Source organism: Salvelinus fontinalis, chromosome 26 (assembly GCF_029448725.1).
Source record: "Salvelinus fontinalis isolate EN_2023a chromosome 26, ASM2944872v1, whole genome shotgun sequence".
Classification (NCBI taxonomy): domain Eukaryota; kingdom Metazoa; phylum Chordata; class Actinopteri; order Salmoniformes; family Salmonidae; genus Salvelinus; species Salvelinus fontinalis.
The window spans coordinates 12,565,964-12,589,483 of record NC_074690.1 but is presented as its reverse complement, the minus strand read 5'-3'; the positions used below and the strand labels follow the sequence as shown (position 1 = coordinate 12,589,483).

The following is a 23,520-nucleotide window of genomic DNA, read 5'->3' as shown; positions in this document are numbered from 1 at the left end:
TTTGATGGGTATTATGACACCTCCACTGCATCCAACAAGTAAGCTTAATTATTGACGAACCACGTTAATGACAGTATCGATTTAGGTTTTAAGTATCAAGGTGTCTCTTTCGGTTAGAAGCATTTGCTTTTTCAACTGCATTTATTATTTTGGATTTGTGTGCACATGAAACTGTTTTTACCAAGTAACATAAGGAGACACAAAATGTTACGTAGTTACACTGCATTTCTGAGATCGCTATATTTAAAAATAAAAAACTCGTGACACAGCTAGATCCAGAATTCTTACATGGTTCAAGTTCAATGTCTAATTTAACTGATTAATGCTTAATATGACAACTTATACTACCAGAAAAGACAGAAAAGTAAATGTTTTATGTCATACGATTTTGAACAAACCGTCAAGACACCGACCATGATAAAGGGTTAAATCAATGTGAATTTTATTGAATATAGCTATGACCCTCCTTAACTTAATGAAATGAAATTAAAAAATAAATGGATTATCAATGACTTAACAGCTGTAACAAGATATCCAGTGTTGGAATTCCTCCGTTGTATCCTAGTTTATATATATTTTAAAAACACTTCCTCCTGGGCTTCGTTGCCATAGAAACGCTAGCTCCAAGACACAATTCTACTCAAACTGGTCATAGCTAATAGGGATCCAGCTTGTCAAATTTACATCAAAAGTTGATATTTTTTTTGCATTTTAGCTAACCCTAACTCTTTTCTTAACCTTAACCTAATTCTCCTAACCTGCTGCCTTAGGACCGTTGTGACGGTCACTCTTTGTCTGTGATGGAATGTACAGGTGTTATACATACATGTACAGAATCACTCATTCAAAAAGACACCCACAAGAATCTATATAATCCCCATAACTATGAATGAAACGGAATTAACACATACAAATATGATCATTTTTATACCAATCACAAACTTGTATTTTCCTGACAAGACCAAATTACAAATAAATAAGGAACGAGACACTTGTGACAAGGCCAGTAACCCACACAAAAGGAGAACGATAGACCCCAAAAACTGGTCAATAACAGAGGTATTACACCTGTACAACTGGTATATTTTCATAAGCTTTGATCATATTAACCCTTCCCCTCCCAAAATATGTACAGTACAAGAAACAATAGGAGTAGTCAAATTCATCTGTACACCACACTGATGTGCCAAAGTAGTTTGGATGACGTCACTACTAGGACACGTTATGTGTATCCTCAGAGACAAACACTCGGACAAAGCACTTTGTATATTCCTATGAACCATGTAGGAATCTTCTGACCCGTGTAACAAGGCAACCCAACAATTGTAGGCTTGTATGGGATAGCAGAGCAGCGGACTGGATCGACTGGTTGGGAGTTGAATACAATGAACCAATGAAATGTCCAGAGAAAGAAATATCAGGAAATGTAAGAAGGGAACTAGCCTGCATCTGGGTTCCCCATTCGTAAACAGTAGCAGTATTTTAGACTACTCTCAAAACAGGGGAGTGTTTGAATGCTGATATATTCCAAGCGATATCAAACCTCTGAGAAGGGGACTTTCTTTGACTTTGTTCATCAAGTTCATACTATCAGTGGATTTGTGAGTGTACCAGAGCTGTGTTCTCACAGATAACGAGAATAAATCATTCAAATTCACCAGACTAAACGGTCTTTAGACTTCACAATATTATTTGCCCAAAATTGTTGCCAAATCAAGTGATGGAATGTTTAATTGGAACAGCTGAAGACTCCAGTTGGGACTGAGGATAACCACTAGTGTTATAGACCCTTGTAAAAAATAAAATAAATACAATCCCAAATACAAGAAATGTAAGTCAATACATTTCAAAATGTACGGCCGTTGACAAAATATTGAATACCCAAGTTGTTCCTCTTCTAGGCTTTACATTGCACAAATCAAACACACTAATTCATTTGCAGACAACAGATACAATATGGCATATACATATGACCCAAAGATATTTTATGTTTTTGATCTTCCTGAAATTAAATCCATAGAAAGGTCCTTTTGGTGAAGGATGTCTGGCATACCTTTGAAATGTGTATCCAAAATAACTTGACAAATACCTAATCAAAGTTGGGAAATGTTGGCCTTATCGATAAATGTAAATATATTCACGAGGAATCATGTAACCCAAATCACTTTCTGTTCACCTGCAGTACCTTTTCCTTCATTATTAGCTAAAAGTTTCCATCCAATTGGTGACAGATTTTCATGCAAATATTCTAAAATCTGCATAAAAAGATGTTGTACAGTTTCCCACTAGTGTTTCCATCAAATTGACTTGTTGTGGACAAAAGGCTGTGCGTGATGACATAGTGCACATAAAAAATACAAAAAATTCCATCGCATTTTAAACTACTGATGGTTTTGTCACAAAAAAAATTGTGTTATATGGTGAATGCGCACACTGGGCTTGGCACTTGCGCTCTAAACAACAGCTTGCAGATAAAGTGCGGGTATAGCCTACACATGAGATTATTAGGGACAAAAGAGTGAGATTATTTTTTATTTGTCGAATGGCAGCCAGTCATCGATAATCAAGTCAAAAGAATAAGATGCTCAATATTTATTGGAAAGGAGCATCAAGCTCATCACTGTGGACTTTCACCACCCTGTGAAGTTCATAACTTATTTCATCTGTAGCATAATAAACTGCATGCTTTTCCGAGTCGTAGTGGGAGGACCACACAACATTCCATTGCACGACTAAGTTTACTTTGACATGATGGTTATTATATCAATATTTGCGCATAAAGGCGTTTCCACCGCCATAATTCGTTTTAGACACAAAGTTCCCACACAAGGCTTATTTAGTTGTCAACATTTGGAAAGTTAACTGACAAATTTCCTGTTTCCATCAGGCCTGTCGTGACATTTTTTATCTGACATGTACTTTACTCGCATAAGAAGCTCGGATGGAAACCTGATTAGTGTCTTTTTCTTTTACATTCACAACATTTAAGGCCAAAATATTAGTCTTCACTACAGAGTTCCCAATATAATTGGGTATCGTCATCGGCACAGTACTTTCACAATCCAGAAAAATTGGTATTTAGTCATAAGTGCCAATAAATTTGATTAAATTTAAGATGATTGAATTCAGATTACATTTCTGTTGGCACTAATATCACTCCATAGAGACTACACTACTACTTGTATAACAATGTTTACTGTCTGCCCATCTGTCTGTCTGGAAAGACATATATTCATACACTGTGGAGGGGCTCTCTCTGCATTTTTCCATTAGATCATTTAGTTTTAGAATTTGTGTTTCGTATATGTATTGCACATTTCAATCAATCATAGTAACAGAGCTGTAACATAGAAATAGGAGGATGTATTACTGTAATATCAGAAGGGTCCGATGGAGTAGACAGTGCTAGTGTATGACACACACAGTCTTCCAAACAGCTATCAAAGAGACAAACAACTACAGATCTGGACTACGATTCATTGGTTGGTTCTCTTGGAGACATGCTTGAGTTACATTGGTCATCATCATTTTCAGGAGTAACATGGCAGGTTTGAGCCAATTTTACGTGGTTTTGTGGTTTACGGAGCCAGATAGTTCATGTGATATGGTTTATGGAGCTACAGACCTGGTTTAGCAGCATACAGTGTAGGTAGGTACCATTGTTTTACTGGAGAAAACATTGAAAGGTAACAGACTGACACAGGTCATGTGAGTGGGCATCCAGAACAAGGGGAACTTGGAACAAGCTCAGGGCAGTGAGTACACACATGAACAAACCCAAACATCAGCACACGCACAAACCACACACACTCCTAGCTGTACGTTTGGACATTATTATATATACACTACTGTTCAAAGGTTTGGGGTTACTTAGAAGGCCAGCATCCCGGATTCGCCTCTTCACTGTTGACGTTGAGACTGGTGTTTTGCAGGTACTATTTAATGAAGCTGCCAGTTGAGGACTTGTGAGGCGTCTGTTTCTCAAACTAGACTTTCTAATGTACTTGTCCTCTTGCTCAGTTGTGCACCGTGGCCTCCCACTCTATCTATTCTGGTTAGGGCCAGTTTGCACTGTTCTGTGACGGGAGTAGTACACCGTGTTGTATCAGATCTTCAGTTTCTTGGCAATTTCTCAGAACAAAAATAGACTGACGAGTTTCAGAAGAAAGTTCTTTATCTCTGGCCATTTTGAGCCTGTAATCGAACCCACAAATGCTGATTCTCCAGATACTCGTCTAGTCTAAAGAAGGCCAATATTATTGCTTCTTTTAATCAGAACAACAGTTTTCAGCTGTGCTAACGTAATTGCATAAGGGTTTTCTAATGATCAATTAGCCTTTTAAAATGATAAACTTGGATTAGCTAACAACGTGCCGCTAGAACACAGGAGTGATGGTTGCTGATAATGGGCCTCTGTACGCCTATGTAGATATTCCATTTTAAAAATCTGCCGTTTCCAGCTACAACCCGGTCTCCCGGGTGGCGCAGTGGTCTAGAGCACTGCATCGTAGTGCTAGCTCCGCCACCAGAGTCTCTGGGTTCACGCCCAGGCTCTGCCGCAGCCGGCCGCAACCGGGAGGTCCGTGGGGCGACGCACAATTGGCTTAGCGTCGTCCGGGTTAGGGAGGGTTTGGCCGGTAGGGATATGTGGATATTGTAAAGTGTATATTGTAAAGTGGTTGTTCCACTGGATATCATAAGGTGAATGCACCAATTTGTAAGTCGCTCTGGATAAGAGCGTCTGCTAAATGACTTAAATGTAAATAGTCATTTACAACATTAACAATGACTACACTGGGAAATTGTGGCTATATTTAAGCAACATCTCAAGACATCAGTCAGGAAGTTAAAGCTTGGTCGCAAATGGGTCTTCCAAATGGACAATGACCCCAAGCATACTTCCAAAGTTGTGGCAAAATGGCTTAACGACAACAAAGTCAAGGTATTGGAGTGGCCATCACAAAGCCCTGACCTCAATAGAAAGTTTGTGGGCAGAACTGAAAAGCGTGTACGAGCAAGGAGGCCTACAAACCTGACTCAGTTACACCAGCTCTGTCAGGAGGAATGGGCCAACATTCACCCAACTTATTGTGGGAAGCTTGTGGAAGGCTACCCAAAACATTTGACCCAAAATAAACAATTTAAAAAGGCAATGCTACCAAATACTAATTGAGTATGTAAACTTCTGACCCACTGGGAATGTGATGAAATAAATCAATCAATCAATCGTTCTCTCTACTATTATTCTGACATTTCATTCTTAAAATAAAGTGGTGATCCTAACTGACCTAAGACAGGGAATTTTTACTAGGATTAAATGTCAGAAATTGTTAACTTAGTTCAAATGTATTTGGCTAAGGTGTATGTAAACTTCCGACTTCAACTGTATGCATATACACACACGCACACACTGGTTAAGTGATAGAAATGAATAAGAGCCTCAGTAGGATTGACAGCCCATGATGACAAGTTGCCCTTAGGCACAGATCAAGGATCAGCTTATCCTCTCCACAACCTAACCTCAACCATAGGGGAGACAAGAAAAACTTAGATCAGCTTTGGGGGCAACTTCATCCTTCTTCCCTGTAGCCACCCTGGACACTTCACCATCATTACTAACCTGGTCCCAGATCAGTTCTTCTTGCTCTGGTTAACTCATGACATCCCAATAATAGTCAGAGGATCTTGGCTCAGACTACATTATTTATAGAGTTGGGGAGAAGTGAACTACATGTAGTTTAACTGCATTTTGCAGTAGTTTAGTGGGGAACAATTCGAATGTAGGTAGTGTTTTCAGTAGTTCATTTTTTTGCCATGTAGTGGTGTAGCTAACTACTGGAACTAGGCTACATCATTTATTTATTTTCACAAATGTATTATGGCGGAAGTAGAAAATAATTTCCTTTTTCAGCATCAGATCTGCCTAATTATCCCTTGAAACAGTTTTTGGTTTTAATAGGCTAATTTACACATTCTGTTAACATCTGACTCCAGAGTGATCTGTCTTGCAATTTGTAGTCACTGACATTTCAGATTTAGATATGCTAACTTTTTACTAAGTAGTTTGGATGTAGTGAACTACTTCAGTTAAGTAGAATATAGTTTTCGTAAGGGTAGCTTTAGTGTATCATAACTTCTTCCAGTATGAAGTAATTGGTAACTTGGTAAACTATATTTTCAGAGTAGTTTCCCCAACACTGATTATTTATGACAAACAGGTTCTACGAGCCAACCCAGGCACATCAGCCCATAGCCAGCCACAGAGGAACAGAGCCAGAAGGAGATTACATCACTAACACACAGTAAAAGAGTGACAGGACTTCATCTAGTCAAATCACTAAACACGTACTCTTCCATAGAATAGAACCAATAGAGAAATAGAATAGAACCAGGAGAAAAAACAATATAAATGATAAACAAACCGTTCAGAAAAATATAAGAAAAGCAAATTAAGAACACGAGTTGCTTTAAAAAGAATCTTTCATGGCTTCGCAACACTGATTTCTCTCAGACACAAGATGTTCATTGAATGGGCTTCGGAAGCGAATGAAGACAAACCGTATACGTTAAAGAACCGTAATGAAACATGAACAGAACAACAAATATCACTACACCCAAAAAAATACACAAGAAAAGAGATCCCTGTATAGACTCAAACCTGAATATGGGACATTTAAACCGAAGGGACTCCTTTTTCAGGGTCGTATTCATTGGTGTTTACTGTTGCAAAACATTTTGCAACGGAAAACAAGTGTTTCTTATTGGACACTTTTTGGTAGTCGTTCCCTGTTTCAGGTAGTTTTCTTCCGTTTGGTGCCTAATGAACACGACTCAGGCCACAGTAACACAACAACAAACCAGTCTCCCATCAGGTGTCTGGACTACACACACATGCCAAAAGGGGGGAGGGGAGGGGGGGGGGGGGGGGGCATGGACATAGTGCCGAAGCAGTCTTTTGTACAAACTTGTCATTTCCTGTGCGTCCGCCGGGTCATGTCAACGATGCCACCGTCATCGTAGCAACACAGACCCAGAAAAACCTTTGAAGAGAAGCAACGGATGTCGCTCCAACTGGCTTGGCCTCTCCGTCTTTGTTGGGGGTCTGGATTGACTGACAGTAATTTTCCAGGGTTATTTTCTGTTTGATTGTAACTAGTCGGAAGGGAAGTCAAGAGGTTGAAGTACAATGGGTCGTTCCTTCTCTCTGTGTGTGTGTGTGTGTGTTTAACTTGCCGCCGTACATCCTCTCCAGTCTCCATGTCATCTTGGTAGTGTTTTTTAGATTCCTTGCATATGTCTTTACCTGTGTGTGTCTTAGAGAGAGTGTGTGTGTTACTTGCCACCGTACATCCTTTCGATGTCATCCTGGTAATGTGATTTGAGCTCTTTGCGTTTGAGTTTGAATGCGTCCGTAACCAGGCCAGTCTCTGGGGTCCAGGGCTCTGCACTAAGACGGATCTTCTTAGGGATCTCAAAGCGCTCAAGTTTGGCTGTGGGAAACAACACTGGACTTTAGAGACGTCATGACCATGAAGATGGGTGAGGGTTAGGAGGAGAAACAATACTCTTGATACAACCAGAAACCCCTTTCCTCCCTCCATCAGTCTCCCATTTCTCCATTTCCTCTTCCCTCCCTCCCCAGTCTTCCCTAACTAACGCTTACTTTCCTCCCTCCATCCCTTCCCACCCCTCTCCTACCTGACAGTGCAGCCTCTGTGATGATGCGGAGGACGTCTCTTTCCATGTCAGGGTTGTTACAGATCTCCTCCCAGCTGCCCCGTAACCCTCTCTGCTCCGCCAGCACTGTCAGCTGCTTTTGATTGGGCACCACAAAGCCAATCACATATGACTGGTCACTAAGAGAGGAGAGAAGTAGCATTAGTTTTATTAAGCCAATACAGTAGATCTGTATTTCCTTTTTATATTATTAGAATAACAAGAATACTATGAGTTAATAAAGGTAGAGATTGAGAGAAATATGAGTCAGAATAGGATAGAGCAGTGGTTCCCCAACCTAGGGGTCGCCAAAGTGTCCTGGGGGAATAGCAGGGCCTCATTGATTTGAAGGGGGGGGGCTTCACTTTGAATGGAAATTACAATATTACAACATATTCGGTAAGGAAATAACATAAAATATGGGCAAGAGGATTATTCGAGAATTATTACCATGTAATAGCATACCCAACAATAGATATGTTAAACTACGTAGAATTACAGTAACTTGGTGGTGCATTTAACACATCTCATTGAAATAGGGGTCCATGGGGGGAAAAGGTTGGGAACCCCCAGGATATAGGATGGAGAGAAAGAGAGAACATGGATGGCACAGACAGGAGATGGAGACATGGTGATGGAAAGAGTTGAGAGACAGATAAGGGGATAGCAAATAAGTCTGACAACACAGCACACTGGCAAACACAGTAAATTGAGAAATCACGTAACTAAACAAAAATAAATGATCTAAAGAATGATAGTAAAAAGCTCTGGAGTACTTTAAATTAAATTCTAGGCAAAAAAGCAAACTCAGCTCTATCCTTCATTGAGGCAGATGGCTTGTTCATAAAACCCTTTGATATTGCTAACCACATTAACTTTTTTGTTGACAAGATTAGCAAACTTAATTTGACAGGCAAACAACAAATGCTGAGCCTTCATATTCACGCATAATGGACCAAATAATGAAAGACTAGCACTGTAGTTTTGAGTTCCAAAAAGAGGGTGTGGAAGAGGTGAAACAATTGTTGCTATCTATAAATAAGGACAAACCCCCTGGTACCAACAACCTGGGTGGTAAATTGCTGAGGTTGGTAGCGAAATACATTGTGACTCCTGTTTGCCACATCTTCAATTAAAACCTAGAAAACAGAGTGCGCGCCCAGACAAGGAAGGAGGCAAAGGTCACCGCTACTCAAGAATAGCAGAGCTCCCTTTAATGGTTCAAACAGCCTGTTACAAGTGCTTAGTAAACTTTTGGAAAAATGTGTGTTTGATCAAATAGAATCTTATTTTACAGAAAACAAATTAACAACAGACTTTCAGCATGCTTATAGGGAAGGGCACTCAACAAGGTCGGCACTGTCACAAATGACTGATGATTGTCTGAAAGAAATTAATAGTAAGAAGATTGTGGGAGCTGTTTTGTTAGAATTCAGTGCAGCTTTTGATGTCATTGATCATAACCTATGGCTTAAAAAACATAGGTGTTATGGATTTGCATCTTCTGCCTTAAAATGGATTGAGTTACTTATCTAATAGAACAGAGGGTTTTCGTTAATGTAAGCCTCGCTCATGCATATTCAGTTGACTGTGGTGTACCGCAGGGCAGCCAGCTTGGACTATTATTGATTTCTGTTTTTACAAATGACATTCCGCTGACTTTGAATAAAGCCTGTGTGTCTGTACCCTGATGTCTCAACAGTATACGCGTCGGCAGTAGTAGTAAAATAAATAACTGAGGCACTTAACATAGAGCTCCAGTCAGTTTTAGAAAGGGTAACTAGCAATAGGCTGGTGCTAAATATCTCAAACTAAAAGCTAGCTAACAATAAAACTACAAAAAAAAGATAAAATACACCTTACTGCACAAAGGGGACTGTGAAGAGAGACAGCCATTTTATATATATTGTATTGTCATTTGCACGGTACTATGTATTAGACCTAGATAGTGTGTCACTTTTCCCACATTTTGTTACATAACAGCCTTATTCTAAAATTGATTAAATACATTTTATTCCAGTTTCCATTGATCATCCTTGATGTTTCTACAACTTGATTAGAGTCCACCTGTGGTAAATTCAATTGATTGGACATGATTTGGAAAGGTACACATCTGTCTATATAAGTCCCACAGTTGACAGTGCATGTCAGAGCAAAAAACCAAGCCATGAAGCTGAAGGAATTGTCTGTAGAGCTCCGAGACAGGATTGTGTCAAGGCACAGATCTGGGGATGGGTACCAAAAAATGTCTGCAGCATTGAAGGTCCCCAAGAACAGTGGCTCCATCATTCTTAAATCGAAGAAGTTTGGAACCACCAAGACTCTTCCTAGAGCTGGCTGCCCGGCCAAACTGAGCAATCTGGGGAGAAGGGCCTTGGTCAGGGAGGTGACCAAGAACCCGATGGTCACTCTGATAGAGCTCCAGAGTTCCTCTGTGGAGATGGGAGAACCATCTCTGTGGCACTCCACCAATCAGGCCTTTATGGTAGAGTGACCAGACGTAAACCACTCCTCAGTAAAAGGAACATGGCAGCCCGCTTGGCACCTAAAGTACTCTCAGACCATGAGAAACAAGATTCTCTGGTCTAATGAAACCAAGATTGAACTCTTTGGCCTGAATGCCAAGCGTCTGGAGGAAACCTGGCACCATCCCTACGGTGAAAAAAAAGATGTATACATTTTTTTTAAAGCATGGTGGTGGCAGCATCATGCTGTGGAGATGTTTTTCAGCAGCAGGGACCGGGAGACTAGTCAGGATCAAAGGAAAGATGAACAGAGCAAAGTACAGAGAGATCCTTAATGAAAAACAAATCCAGACAACGACCCTAAGCACACAGCCAAGACAATGCAGGAGTGGCTTCAGGACAAGTCTCTAAATGTCCTTGAGTGGCCCAGCCAGAGCCTGGACTTAAACCCGATCGAATATCTCGGGAAAGACCTAAAAATAGCTGTGCCGCGACACTCCCCATCCAACCTGATCGATCTTGAGAGGATCTGCAGAGAAGAATGAGAGAAACTCCACAAATACAGGTGTGCCAAGCTTGTAGCGTCATACCCAAGACTCGGGGCTGTAATCGCTGCCAAAGATGCTTCAACAAAGTACTGAGTAAAGGGTATGAATACTTATCTAAATGTTATATTTCAGTTATTTATTTTTAATACATTCTTTTAAATTTCTCAACCAGTTTTTGCTTTGTCATTATAGGGTATTGTGTATAGATAGAGGGGAAAAAACAATGTAATCCACTTTAGAATAAGGCTGTAACGTTTTTAAAAAATGGAAAAAAGGAAAGGGTCTGAATACTTTCCGAATGCAGTGTAGGTACTGATATGCAGGCTTTGTGACACGTTTTAAATGGAAGTATTTCAGTCCTTGACTAATAATGTTTTGTACTATGTACTTTGTCATGTTTCATGTGGAGCCCAGGAAGAGTAGCTGATGCTTTGGCAGCAGCTAATGGGGATCCTAATAAATACCAAATCCCCTATGTACAGTATATATATGGACAGTGAAGCTAAAACTTTTAATTTGGTTCTGTACTCCAGCATTTTGGATTTGAGATCAAGTGTTTCATGTGAGGCAACAGTACAGAATGTCACCTTATATTTTAGGGTGTTTTAACACCTATCTGTTTGGAAATAAATGCACTTTATGTATCTAGTTTATGTACCAATTTGAAGGATTCAAGTATTTGGACAAATTCACTTGTAGTTTATTAAAGTAGTCAAAAGTTTAGTATTTGGTCCCAAATTCCGAGCACGCTACACATGGGATGCATTTGCAGTTTGTTTTGTTTGCGTTTCAGATTATGTCATGCCCAATGCTAAATAATGTATGTAATCAATGATGATTATCCGTAATCATGGTAGCATCTACACTAATGTACAAGTGTTCAGAAACATTCTATTCTTATTTCCAATAAAAGTGACTCAAATGGCTCAATACATTATTTACCATTCATTTCTATTGGGCACAAAATAATCCGAAACACAACCCAAACAAACTGAAAACGCATCCAACAAGTTTGCAGAGTCACAAGCTTGATGTAGTTATTGCCTGCAATGACAGTGGAAACAAAGTCAACTTTTGACTACTTCTAAGTGAATTTGTCTTAACACTTGACAGCTTCAAATGGGGGGACTAGATACATAGTGCTTTCATTTCTAAACAGTAAAACAGATATTTATGAAAATACCCTCAAATATAAAAGGTGACATTCTGTACTGTCTCCTCATATGAGACCTTGATGTCAAATCCAAAATGCTGAGGTATAGCGCCAAATTAAAAGTTTGTTTCACCGTCCATATAAATAGGTAGGGGAGTGTATATATAGAGTCTAGTCACACGGGTAGTATATACACAGTAATATGTGCATTGTTACCTGTTTGCGTAAGCACAGATGTTGTCTACGAAAGGGCAGTTCTTCAGCATGGCCTCCACCTTCCCCAGAGACACATACTCCCCAGCCTGGAGCTTCACCAGGTCCTTCTTACGGTCTACACAAGAGGAACACACTGTTAGACACACACACACCACAATCCCCATTCCACTACTGATGAGATAACATGTTCTGCGCCTAAGCTTGGTGTCTAGTCTAGAATATTCTCTTGGTCGCCTGGTTTGTCACCGATGATCTTGAGGCAGCCGTCAGGGTGGAGCTCCCCGATGTCTCCCGTACAGAACCAGCGCTGGCCGTCGCTGTCCACGAAGAAGTCCTCGCGGTTCTTCACCTCATTCTTGTAGTAACCCATGGTCACATTGGGCCCGCCGATCACAATCTCACCTCTTGGGTTGGGCTTGTCTGTGCTGTAGTAACCGCCTGGGGAAGAGAAGGAGAAGAAGATGAGGGCTATCTTCAGCGCCACCCCTTCCAATTCACCCAAGCCCCCAACCCCACTAACCTCCAACCTCCCGGCCCAACCCACCGAAATCCACCCTCCAGTCTCACCTGTACTCTTCCCAGCCCTCCCTACTATCACCCATTCTACAGTCCCAATGCCATGTACTCACCCTCTTCCCAGTCCTTGAGGGTGATCTCAGAGCAGACCAGAGGAGCTCCGACCCGGCCTGTGCTGTAGTCCCACACTGACACAGAGAGAGTGAAAAAATAAGTGTGAGAACATAGCATAGCACTAGTGTGTACAATCACTTGGCTTTCTCTCTATCATGCCCCATCCCGCTCTCCCAGGCAGCGGGAGTCTACATACTACCCTCTCCTTCATCCTCCCTCCCTTCTTATTAGACCTCCTCCATCTACCTTCCCTCTAACCCTCCAGCTACCCTCCCTCTTACTCTCACTGATGGTGCCAGCTCCGCAGGTCTCAGTGAGGCCGTAGCCCTGGCCCACGGGACAGCAGAGGCAGATGTTCATGAAGCGCTGGGTGGCGGCAGAAAGGGGCGCTCCGCCCGACAACAGCACCCGCATGTGACCTCCTAACAACGAGCGCACCTTCCTAAACACCAGACTGGAGAGAGAGAGCGGTGGGGGGAGAGAGAAAATAATAAGACTGAAAAGAGGATATGACAGTGAGTCAGAGGATACAGAGCCTTCAGAAAGTATTCACACCCCAGACTTTTTCCACATTTTGTTGTGTTACAACCTGAATTAAAAACTAATTCCATCGATTTTTTTTTTTGTCACTGGCCTACACACACAATACCCTATAATGACAAAGTGGAATTATGTTCTTTGAATTTTTTACAAATTCATAAAAAAATGAAAAGCTGAATTTTCTTGAGTCTAAGTATTCAACCCCTTTGTTATGACGACCCTAAATAAGTTCAGGAGTAGAAATGTGCTTAAGTCACATAACAAATTGCATGAACTGTATGTGCAATAAGTGTTTAACATGATTTTTTTGAATGACTACCTCATCTCTGTACCCAACACATACAGATAATAGTAAGGTTCTTTAGTCGAGCAGTGAATTTCAAACACAGATTCTACCACAAAGGCCAGAGGTTTTCCAATGCCTCGCAAAGAAAGGCACCTATTGGTAGATGGGCATTTTTTTTTTATATCCCCTTGAGCATAATTAAGTTATTAATTACACTTTGGATGGTGTATCAATACACCCAGTCACTACAAAGATACAGGCGTCCTTCCTAACTCAGTTGCCGGAGAGGAAGAAAACCGCTCAGGGATTTATTTCACCATGAGGCCAATGATGACTTTAAAACAGCTACAGAGTTTAATGGCTGTGATAGGAGAAAACTGAGGATGGATCAACAACATTGTAGTTACTCCACAATACTAACCTAAATGACAGTGAAAAGGAAGCCTGTCCAGAATACAAATGTTCTTGAGAGGCTGAGTTACAGTTTTGACTTAAATCTACTTAAAAATCTAATGGCAAGACCAGAAAATGGCTGTTTAGCAATGACCAACAACCAATTTGACATAGCTTGAAGAAATTTGAAAATAATAAATGGGCAAATGTAAAATAAAGGTTAAATAAAAAATAATTTAAAAAAGTGGAAAGCTCTTAAGAGACACACCCAGAAAGACAGCTGTAATCGCTGCCAAAGGTGCTTCTACAAAGTATTAACTGAAAGGTGTAAATACTTACGTAAATTAGATATTTCTGTATATACAACAAATTCTAAAAACATGTTTTCACTTTGTCATTACGGGGTATTGAGTGTAGATGGTTGAGAAAACATTTTCTTAATCCATTTTGAATTGGAATAAGTCAAGGGGTGTGTATACTTTCTGATGGCACTAACTAGAACACCAAGGCAAACAACAAGTCATTCACCACACAGTAAAAATGTGTGTGAACCTTATGTTTCTTTAATGCAAGAACCCCCCCACAGCAACGCCCCAAGCTATATCGAGACTATTGGTTTGTTGTGCGCACCACTGAGCAAGTGAAAGGGAAAAAGTGGAATTATAGTCTATCAATCATTACTCACTGTGTGTGTGCGTGCACATGCATTTGTTTGCTGTGCAACGGGTGTGTGTTACCTGTCACAGAGCGGGGTCCTGTAGCCCTTGGTCATCTGTTCCATCTTATAGTTGTAGGCCAACACAAACAGGGTTCTCTGCACACTGCTCATCTCCTCCACCTTGGTCATCACATTCTTATAGATGCGATCCATGATTTCCTATAAGAGACAGAGGGACAGAGAAGGAAAGGAAAAATACCACTTCAATTAAAGGGGCCATGCCAAAACGTTCTGTGTATCTTACGCAGGTCATAGAATTTGCACTGGTGTTTCATTTAACTGAATATTAACCGTTTATATATTTTATGCTAGCTTTGGAGACAAGGACATGTAAAAGAGGTCTGATTGGGTGCTTACCGGTACAGCAGCCATAAGTGTAGGCTTCAGAACACTGGTGTCTCCTTTACTGCCCTTCTTAATCTTTGTCGACTGGGATGGAGAGAGAAGAGACAGAAGAAAGAGAGAGTGGATCAGTGAGAGGACAGAGAACAGGAGGAGAGCTTAGAAGAGATCTGGTGGTGGTGCTTGGCATGCGTGGGATTGTTTCTTGGCTTGTGTGTGCTTGGTATGTGTGTGTGTGTGTACCTGGTCTGCTAGCGTCTGTGGGGAGGAGTATCCGATGCGGCAGCCGTGAGAGATACACACCATCTCTGCACTGAGCTCCAGAACATGAGCCAGCGGTAGGTACCCAATGTAGGTGTCTGTCTCACTGCACGAATGGAAACAAAACCTATTTATTCAACAGCCAAACATAGACACACAACATACTACAGAGGGAAGGAGATGCTGAGGAGGTGAGAGACAAGAGGAGAAAGAGAGAGAGAGGTTGACATACTATAGGGGAAAAGGTGGCAAAGAGAGAGAGAGAGAGAGAGAGAATAATGAAAAGAGAAAAAGAGAGACAGTGATCAGGGCATATGAGGGGAAAGAGGCATTGAGAAAAAAAAAAAAAAGGAGATAGAATCTAGAAGACACCCTAGGGCTCTGTACGTACTCCAGGTCTGGGATGCGCTCTGCCATGCCCGTGATGCCCGCGATGATGTTGCTATGGGAGATCATCACACCCTTGGGGATGCCGGTGGAGCCGCTTGTGTACATGATGACAGCGATGTCAGAGGGCACAGGCTGCCGGCGTGCCACCGCCACTACACACAGCCACATAGAGGGGAGCAGCAGGGAGGTTAGAGGTCACACAGACCAAGAGCTTCGGGTCAGAACAATGCACAATGCGGGAGCATCGGAGTACGGATATCAAGAGGGCACGCACAGGGCTAATACAATCTGATAGGCTATGACAGAGAGGGTACATATCGCCATATGGGTACAGAGTCACTAAGAACACAGGGCAGAAGTACTGTACCGTGTCAGACATCACATAGACCCCAACATACAACCTACCCACCCACACTCTCCCTCCTTACTGTTGTCGGGTCTAGAGCCCAGCTCCTGCACCGCGACCAAGTTGTGGACCATGATGCCGCGGGGGAAGCCAGGCCAGCTGGTTGGCTTACTGTCCACCACGATAATGTGCTGCAGCCGAGGCACCTCTAACAGGATGGCCTGGGAGGAGAGGGGAGGAGGAAAGGAGAGAGTAAGTAGCTATTAACTGAGTAAGTCAAATGCGTGTTTGAGATCGACTACATTGCAGTTGGACAGACACACACACACAGTTTTAAGTACTGTTAACACGTCAGGCATTGTAAATACGTGTGACTATAGGAAAGAAAAGAACTGGCTCTATGGATACAAAGAAATGTTAAACTTGTCCAACAATGTTATGAAATTCTGTAACCATCTGTACTGTTCAGAGAACTTCACACACACACCTCTTGCATATGCAGCCTACATTTGAAGCATCTCTTTGAGTATCCTACTCCTTTTCAGTTCTTCCTGTGCCAAATGTGTGCATAGCCTAGTCAGGGGACAAGTTATCAGGTTGCTAGCTAGCATATGACCAGCTAGCTAAACAAATCAAAAAAAGAGCGGCTCACGAGTAGTTTAAAACGACCCGCGACACACGCACGAATCCGAAGAAAAAACATCGGTCCGGTAATATTTGGCATAACTTACATGATTGTGGCTAGAGGCACACGATCTTCAGCTCTTAAAATGGTCCGTGCGGAAACACGTACGCAATTAACAGCATCCCAAAACATTCAGCTGATAAACATGTCACTTTAACAGCCCTAGTTCCAATGCATATTTATGGGTGAAACGTATTCATAATGTGGGCATATTTTCACTATAAACATAAAGCTGGTGTGTGTACCATCTAGTTTGACATAACAGGACATGGGGTAACACCATTTAAAATGTGGGCATATTTCAATATCTGGCTAGTTTGTACTGTCTCATATGGCATTGCAGGAAGTGATCAGGACAAGGTGAGCAGAGCCTACCTTGAGACGGCTGTGTAGCAGGTCTTTGCTGGTGATGATGTGGGTGATCTCTGTTTCGTTGAGACCGTGGGCGATGGCCGCTCCGCCCAGAGTAGAGTACAACGTCACCACTGGTAGAATAACACACTGGGTTAGAGATTCATCCTACGAAAGAAGGTGTGTGAGTGTGTTTCTGTGCTGCTATAATGTGTGTTACGGTCTGTCACATAACCACTCACATGGGAAGTTGTATATGAAGCAGGCCTGTGCTGCTATCATCCACTCAGCCCTGGTCTCACAGAAAATGGCGATGTTACACTGAGGCCTCTGGCCCAGCGCAGCCAGACCACTGCCAAAACACACTGCTGCCTGGTAGGTCTCCTCGTACGACATCCACTGATACTCCCCTAGGATCACCTTCACAAATAACACATACTAGTAGTGCACTACTAAACAGTCACACACCGACAGCACTATTATCCCAGAATTAACTATAAAAACCAGAGTCATACACAACCTCTGCAGCCTTCAAACGTGGTCAGACAGTGCCATCTAATGTTCTCCTAGTACTACTGCAACAGTAGTGAGGAGGCTTTCTCATGCACAACTTAAAACACAACATATCACACATTACATCCAGAAAGCTATTCAAATCCACTTTTCCCCTCTCTTCCTCACCTTCTTGAAGACCTTCCCGTTGGGTTGGAGCTCGTCCTCCTCGTTCAGCACCTCTCTGGTGCCCAGGCAGTCCCTCTCTGGAAACCTGGTCGCCCCGTGCACCATCACCTTGTCCAGGGTGTCCACCCCCAGGTGCAAGGACAACACCAGCTTCTGATGGATACCGCCCGCCCGGTTGGTCGCCCGGTAAGGGCCTGCTGGACGCCCGCTCACTGACCGCGCCTTGACCCGCCGTGCCCGGTCTAGGTTGGTGCCGGCACCCGAGAGGAAGTACCATGGCAGGAAGGTAATGAAAGAGCAGACCCAGACCACTGAGCGGAAGACTTGCAGCAGCAGCGGGTTCATGTCCTCTTTCAGTTTCATCTTGCAAGTAAGGGTTCAAGGGTCAGGGGGTGGTGTCAGTTGAGGTGGGCAGGAAGGGTGAGGGACACACCCAGATACTTCTTTTGGAGACTGGTTGTGTTCCTTGTCATGCACTGGTGGTCCCTTTGGTGGATCTGCTTGATGAACTAACAGACGCTGCTCGGTAGAAGAGTCAGGTTACCTGTAGGGAGAGAACAGACAACACACGTCAGAGATGAAGACAGGCGGTGGAGCGGGAGGGATGGACAGATCAAATGTTTTGTTTTTAAATGAGACTCAAACAAAACATTAGTAACGTACCAATACTGGTAGTCATGCTAGGCAAGCAGGTATCAGAAAACACCTAATCAACGGTGAACCTACAAAACAACCAATCAACAATATGGCATGCAGACAAAGCTCTACCAAACTGTATTGTTGGGTTGTGTATCTTGCACCATCCTGTGTTTGGGTCTGTATCCTATCTGTACCAGCCAGCTGCAGGGACAGGGTGAAGATTGGCAGGAAAATGTGATAAATCAATGTCTGGGGAGGAGGCACATCCCTATCCTCTCCTCAGCCTCTTCCTTGGTCAGCAGCACTATTCCTGTTCACTTCCTCTCTCGCTCTCTCTGGCACAAGAACACAAAAGCCAGGGGTGGGTGGGTCATTCATTTGGCACCAAATGAAATAAACAGGGAGGGACTACCTAAACCTGTCCAATAAGAAATACAAATGTTTGTTTTCCGTTGCAAAATGTTTTACTACGATGTTCCCTAACAAATACGACCCGGGGTTGGGTTGGGCTTGGTGGGTCTCCGTTACGCAAAGCATCACTGTGGTTGAAATAACAAACTGTTTACAAAGGATATTCAGCCACTGCTAGTAAACAAATAAGTGGTCTATTGCAGTGGAATAACAAACAAAAAACTTTAGGTCTACCCATGTCCATCCACACCTCTCTAAACCTTATCAGCAAATATTGCCTACTGTACCCTGGGCCTAACATCAGAACGACACTTCTTCAAAAATGAACGATGTGAATATCCCCATTCCCCAATAGGCTACATGTCAGTCCAGTCCATTATTTAAAGATTGAATCCGCATTTGGGGAAAACATTTCTATTTGGTATTAAACAGATTGGCAACCTGTGCTACCAACCTTCTTTGTAATAATAACAACATTTTCTACTACTACTACTAGGCTACTATTACTAGATAAGACTCCAGTGCATGGGGCTATGCTATTGTTAATGGTTTGTAGAATCTCGTACTTATCTTTACGGTATTACTACCATCACAAATGCTTCATTGAAGAGATAACAGATTATACCCAAGATAACAGATTATATCCATACAGCTGTGATTCAACCCTCTGTGGTTGTTTTGATCACATTTTAGTATCTCTTTCTGCAATTGTCAAACCCTTTGCCTTATCTCAGTGTTCATGCTTCAAAACTAGGATTGGGTTCCATAACACATTGAGAGCATTGCTACTATACTTGAGCTAGATTTCCTCCCAAGAGATTTTGTTCCATAAAAAGTAATTAACCTCAAAGGAGACTATAGGCCTAGTTGTGCATGTAGAGAAGTAGAATACCCCTGTTACACACACTTCCCTTAATAAGTAGGTATTCGTCCACGTTGTGTGGGATGCTAGGCTGAGGCTAAACTAACCCATGACCTTTCAGAAGAGAACTCTATCTGTACCCTGGTCAATGATCGTGCATTCTTGACTCTTAAACCAGCAGCCTATGATGTTGAAGCACACATCACCAAGTCAGAACACTATAAGATAGTCAAGCTACTGATGCAAAGTACCATAGCTCTTCGTCAAATTTCTGTTGATTCATTCACCAGAAATTCAAGGCTTTGTCACCCGAGACCAGATATACAGGTCCAGCCTCTATAGTAGAGAGGCTAGAACAATTACATGGCCACGGAGTGACACTGTGATTCAGATTTCTCACTTTTAAAATGTATGTCAAGCAAAAACCACTGATTGCAAAGTTCAACAAACACTACAACTCTGCACATGGACAACTTTTAACAATTTCCACAGAAATGTGTACACAAACACATTTACTTGAAGACCAGTGCAGATGCAAAGTTTGATAACAGAATCACAGCACAAACAGCCATTCTGTTACCAAACCTTGCATCTGCACCGTGTTCAAGTAAATGTGTTTTTTGTTACATTTTTTGGAAATTTGCAATCATTGGTTTTTACTTGACATACAGTGCATTTGGAAAGTATTCAGGCCCCTTGACTTTTTCCAGATTTTGTTACATCACAGCCTTAATCTAAAATGGATTAAATTAACTTTTTCCACATCAATCTACACACAATGACAAAGCAAAAACAGGTTTTTAATATAAAATATAAAAACAGAAATAACTTAATTATATATTAGTATTCAGACCCTTTGCTACGTGACTCAAAATTGAGCTCAAGTGCATCCTGTTTCCAATGATCATCCTTGAGATGTTTCTACAATTTTGTTGGGAGTCCACCTGTTGTAAATTCACTTGATTGGACATGATTTGGAAAGGCACATGCATGTCTACATCAGATCCCACAGTTGACAGTGCTTGTCAGAGCAAAAACCAAGCCATGAGATCTAAGGAATTGTCCGTAGTGCTCCAAGACAGGATTGTGTCTAGACACAGATCTGGGGAAGAATGGTCCAAAAAATATGCAGCACTGAATGTCCCCAAGAACACAGTGGCCTCCATTATTCTTCAATTGAAGAAGGTTGGAACCACCAAGACTCTTCCTAGAGCTGGCTGCCCGGCCAAACTGAGCAATCGGGGGAGAAGGGCCTTGGTCAGGGAGGTGACCAAGAACATAATGGTCACTGACAGAGCTCTTCTGTGGAGATGGGAGAACCTTCCAGAAGAACAACCATCTCTGCAGCACTCCACCAATCAGTCCTTTATGGTAGAGTGGCCAGACGGAAGCCACTCCTCAGTAAAAGGCACGTGATAGCCAGCTTGGAGTTTGCCAGAAGCCACCTAAAGACTCTCAGACCATGAGAAACAAGATTCTCTGGTCTGATGAAACACAGATTTAACCCATTGGCCTGAATGCCAAGCTTCACGTCTGGAGGAAACCTCACACCATCCCTACGGTGTAGCATGGTGGTGGCAGCATCATGCTGTGGGGATGTTTTTCAGCCGCTCCAGAGAACTCAGGACCTCAGACTGGGGCGAAGGTTCACCTTCCAACAGGAAAACGACCCTAAGCACACAGCCATGACAATGCAGGAGTGGCTTCAGGACAAGTCTCTAAATGTCCTTGAGTGGCCCAGCCAGAGCCTGGACTTAAACCCGATCGAATATCTTGGGAAAGACCTAAAAATAGCTGTGCCGCGACACTCCCCATCCAACCTGATCGATCTTGAGAGGATCTGCAGAGAGGAATGAGAGAAACTCCACAAATACAGGTGTGCCAAGCTTGTAGCGTCATACACAAGATTCGGGGCTGTAAAGGGTCTGAATACTTGTGTAAATGTATTATTTCAGATATTTATTTTTAATACAATTTCAAAAATGTCTAAACCTGTTTTTGCTTTGTCATAATGGGGTATTGTGTGTAGATTATTTTCTCCCTCATCAATGTAATCAATTTTAGAATAAGGCTGTAACATAAAATGTAGAAAAGTCAAGAGGTCTGAATACTTTCCGAATGCACTGTACATTTTAAAGTGGAGGAAAAAAAATCTGAGGCTCAGTGTCACTATTACTGTGGAATTGTCTGCTAATAACTGCCTAAGGACATACCTCAGAAGACCAACCAGTCAAGTTTTTAGGCTACTCTGTGTCTCCATGTACATGAGTCATGACACAGTAATAATGGCTGGCGGACCATGTGTCTTAACGGGATGCAAACTGAAATTCGGGCCTAACAGCACAGAAATATCTAGTTAGGCCTACTCCTGTAAATGTATACAAATGAGTCATTGTTTTTCGTTATGGTTAGGGAAAGCCTAGGTCAAGTCTGGTTCTGCTCTCAAAAACAGAACTCTCAATCACCCAGAAGGCATGCTCTGCTGTGTAAACTGTCTACCGTCACTCACCAGAAAGTAAAGACAACATTCCTAGAGACTTTGAGAGAGAGATAGTGTCTGTTGTTAATTAAAAACAAAAAAAGGTCATAATCTGGAGCAATCCCCCACTGTCCACCAGCGTCATCATAAACACAGTTTGCACAACAGTTAACAATATGTGAACTATGGCTCATGTGGTGCCATAGCATTAGTTGCTGGCATACTGGCATAGGTTAATCAAATCAAAGTACTTGACCATCCTAAATCCTGAAATAGGTCTCAGTCAGGCCATAGCCATCTGTTATGCTACCGGTATGTTAGCTAACGTTAGTTGGATAAAACACAAAAAAAACAACCTACGTTAGTTAGCTAACAAACAACCCTAATAAAATGCAATCAAACGTGACATAAATGGGTAGATCAATACACTCAAAATACCATGAAGATTTCCTTTTGTTACAACCACCGTCTATGCTAGCTAGTTACATAGCAGCTTACTTTAACGCTGCCAGACAGGTGGAGGGACGCAAGACAGTTAGCATCGACGTTAACATCACCATCATCAGCCCGGCATTACAGGTGTGCTGTGGATTAGAAAGACACACGGCTAGCTAACTAATACCAACAAAAAAAAACGTTTGGACCAAAGCCAGATGGCATTAGTCTCATTTCAATTACAAAGAATAACATTTGATTATCGGTCGAGAGATAGGTGGCAAGCTACGAAACAGCATTACTAGCCAGCTAACGTTAGCTAGCTAACATTGCAGCACATCTGCAAGAATCGAGAGCACAGACAATGCAATCTCACCTCTTTCTCGCCCGCTATTCTCGCGGCTTTTGAAATAATTTCGTCAATACACCAAAATCATTTGCTGACTTTTGTCATCATGTCAAACATAAAAGCTATGGTGCCAATGTATACATCAAACTAAGAGATTTTAGTGGAAATCTGCGGGCATCTATGGCCCTTGTTATCAGCCCGGAAGTGATGGGGAAAAAGTTATCAAGACAGAGGCAGTTCTCCTGTCTGCGATTGGACCACTGAAAGTGGCGCGTGGTTAGGGCAGCAGTGATGTCAACGGGGTTACTGGCGTTCAGAGAGGAGGCCCTGCCGAATGTGCCGATAGTGATGATGATGTACCACTTCACGACTTTACGAGGGTCAGCACGCCAGAGCAAGGCCAGTGCAATGATCTGATGATCTATAAATGCCAACTTATGCTTGATCTGAAAATGTGGGCCAGAGGCTCCATATGGAGGGTGTGACATAATCGTGGAGCCTCCAGAGGCTTGCAGAGGCCCAAATCGAGCTCCATACCACATTGCCATGAGTCACAAATTTTGCAACAATGTGGAGGGCTCCATATAGCTCCACATTAACATGATTGGTTGAAGGTAGGTGGAG

The 23,520-nt window shown here is 42.2% G+C and overlaps 1 protein-coding gene across 4 annotated transcripts; it reads right to left on the bottom strand.

Moving 5' to 3' along the window:
- Positions 1-420: 420 nt before the first annotated feature.
- LOC129823654 (fatty acid CoA ligase Acsl3-like) lies at positions 421-23,123 on the bottom strand. Of its 4 annotated transcripts, XM_055882532.1 has the most exons (17): positions 22,924-23,123; positions 22,611-22,696; positions 18,495-18,695; positions 17,722-18,265; positions 17,283-17,460; positions 17,065-17,174; positions 16,087-16,225; positions 15,660-15,810; positions 15,251-15,374; positions 15,023-15,094; positions 14,685-14,824; positions 13,010-13,182; positions 12,728-12,802; positions 12,345-12,536; positions 12,099-12,213; positions 7,699-7,856; positions 421-7,490 (listed from the first exon to the last, which is right to left on the bottom strand). In XM_055882532.1, exons 4-17 carry the CDS (start codon positions 18,082-18,084, stop codon positions 7,333-7,335), a joined length of 2,148 nt encoding a protein of 715 aa, XP_055738507.1. In that variant the 5' UTR covers positions 18,085-18,265; positions 18,495-18,695; positions 22,611-22,696; positions 22,924-23,123; the 3' UTR covers positions 421-7,332. The 4 variants fall into 4 exon arrangements, with proteins under 4 accessions (XP_055738507.1, XP_055738506.1, XP_055738508.1 ...); XM_055882531.1 differs by lacking the exon at positions 18,495-18,695; XM_055882533.1 differs by lacking the exons at positions 18,495-18,695; positions 22,611-22,696.
- Between the last annotated feature and the right edge of the window lie 397 nt (positions 23,124-23,520).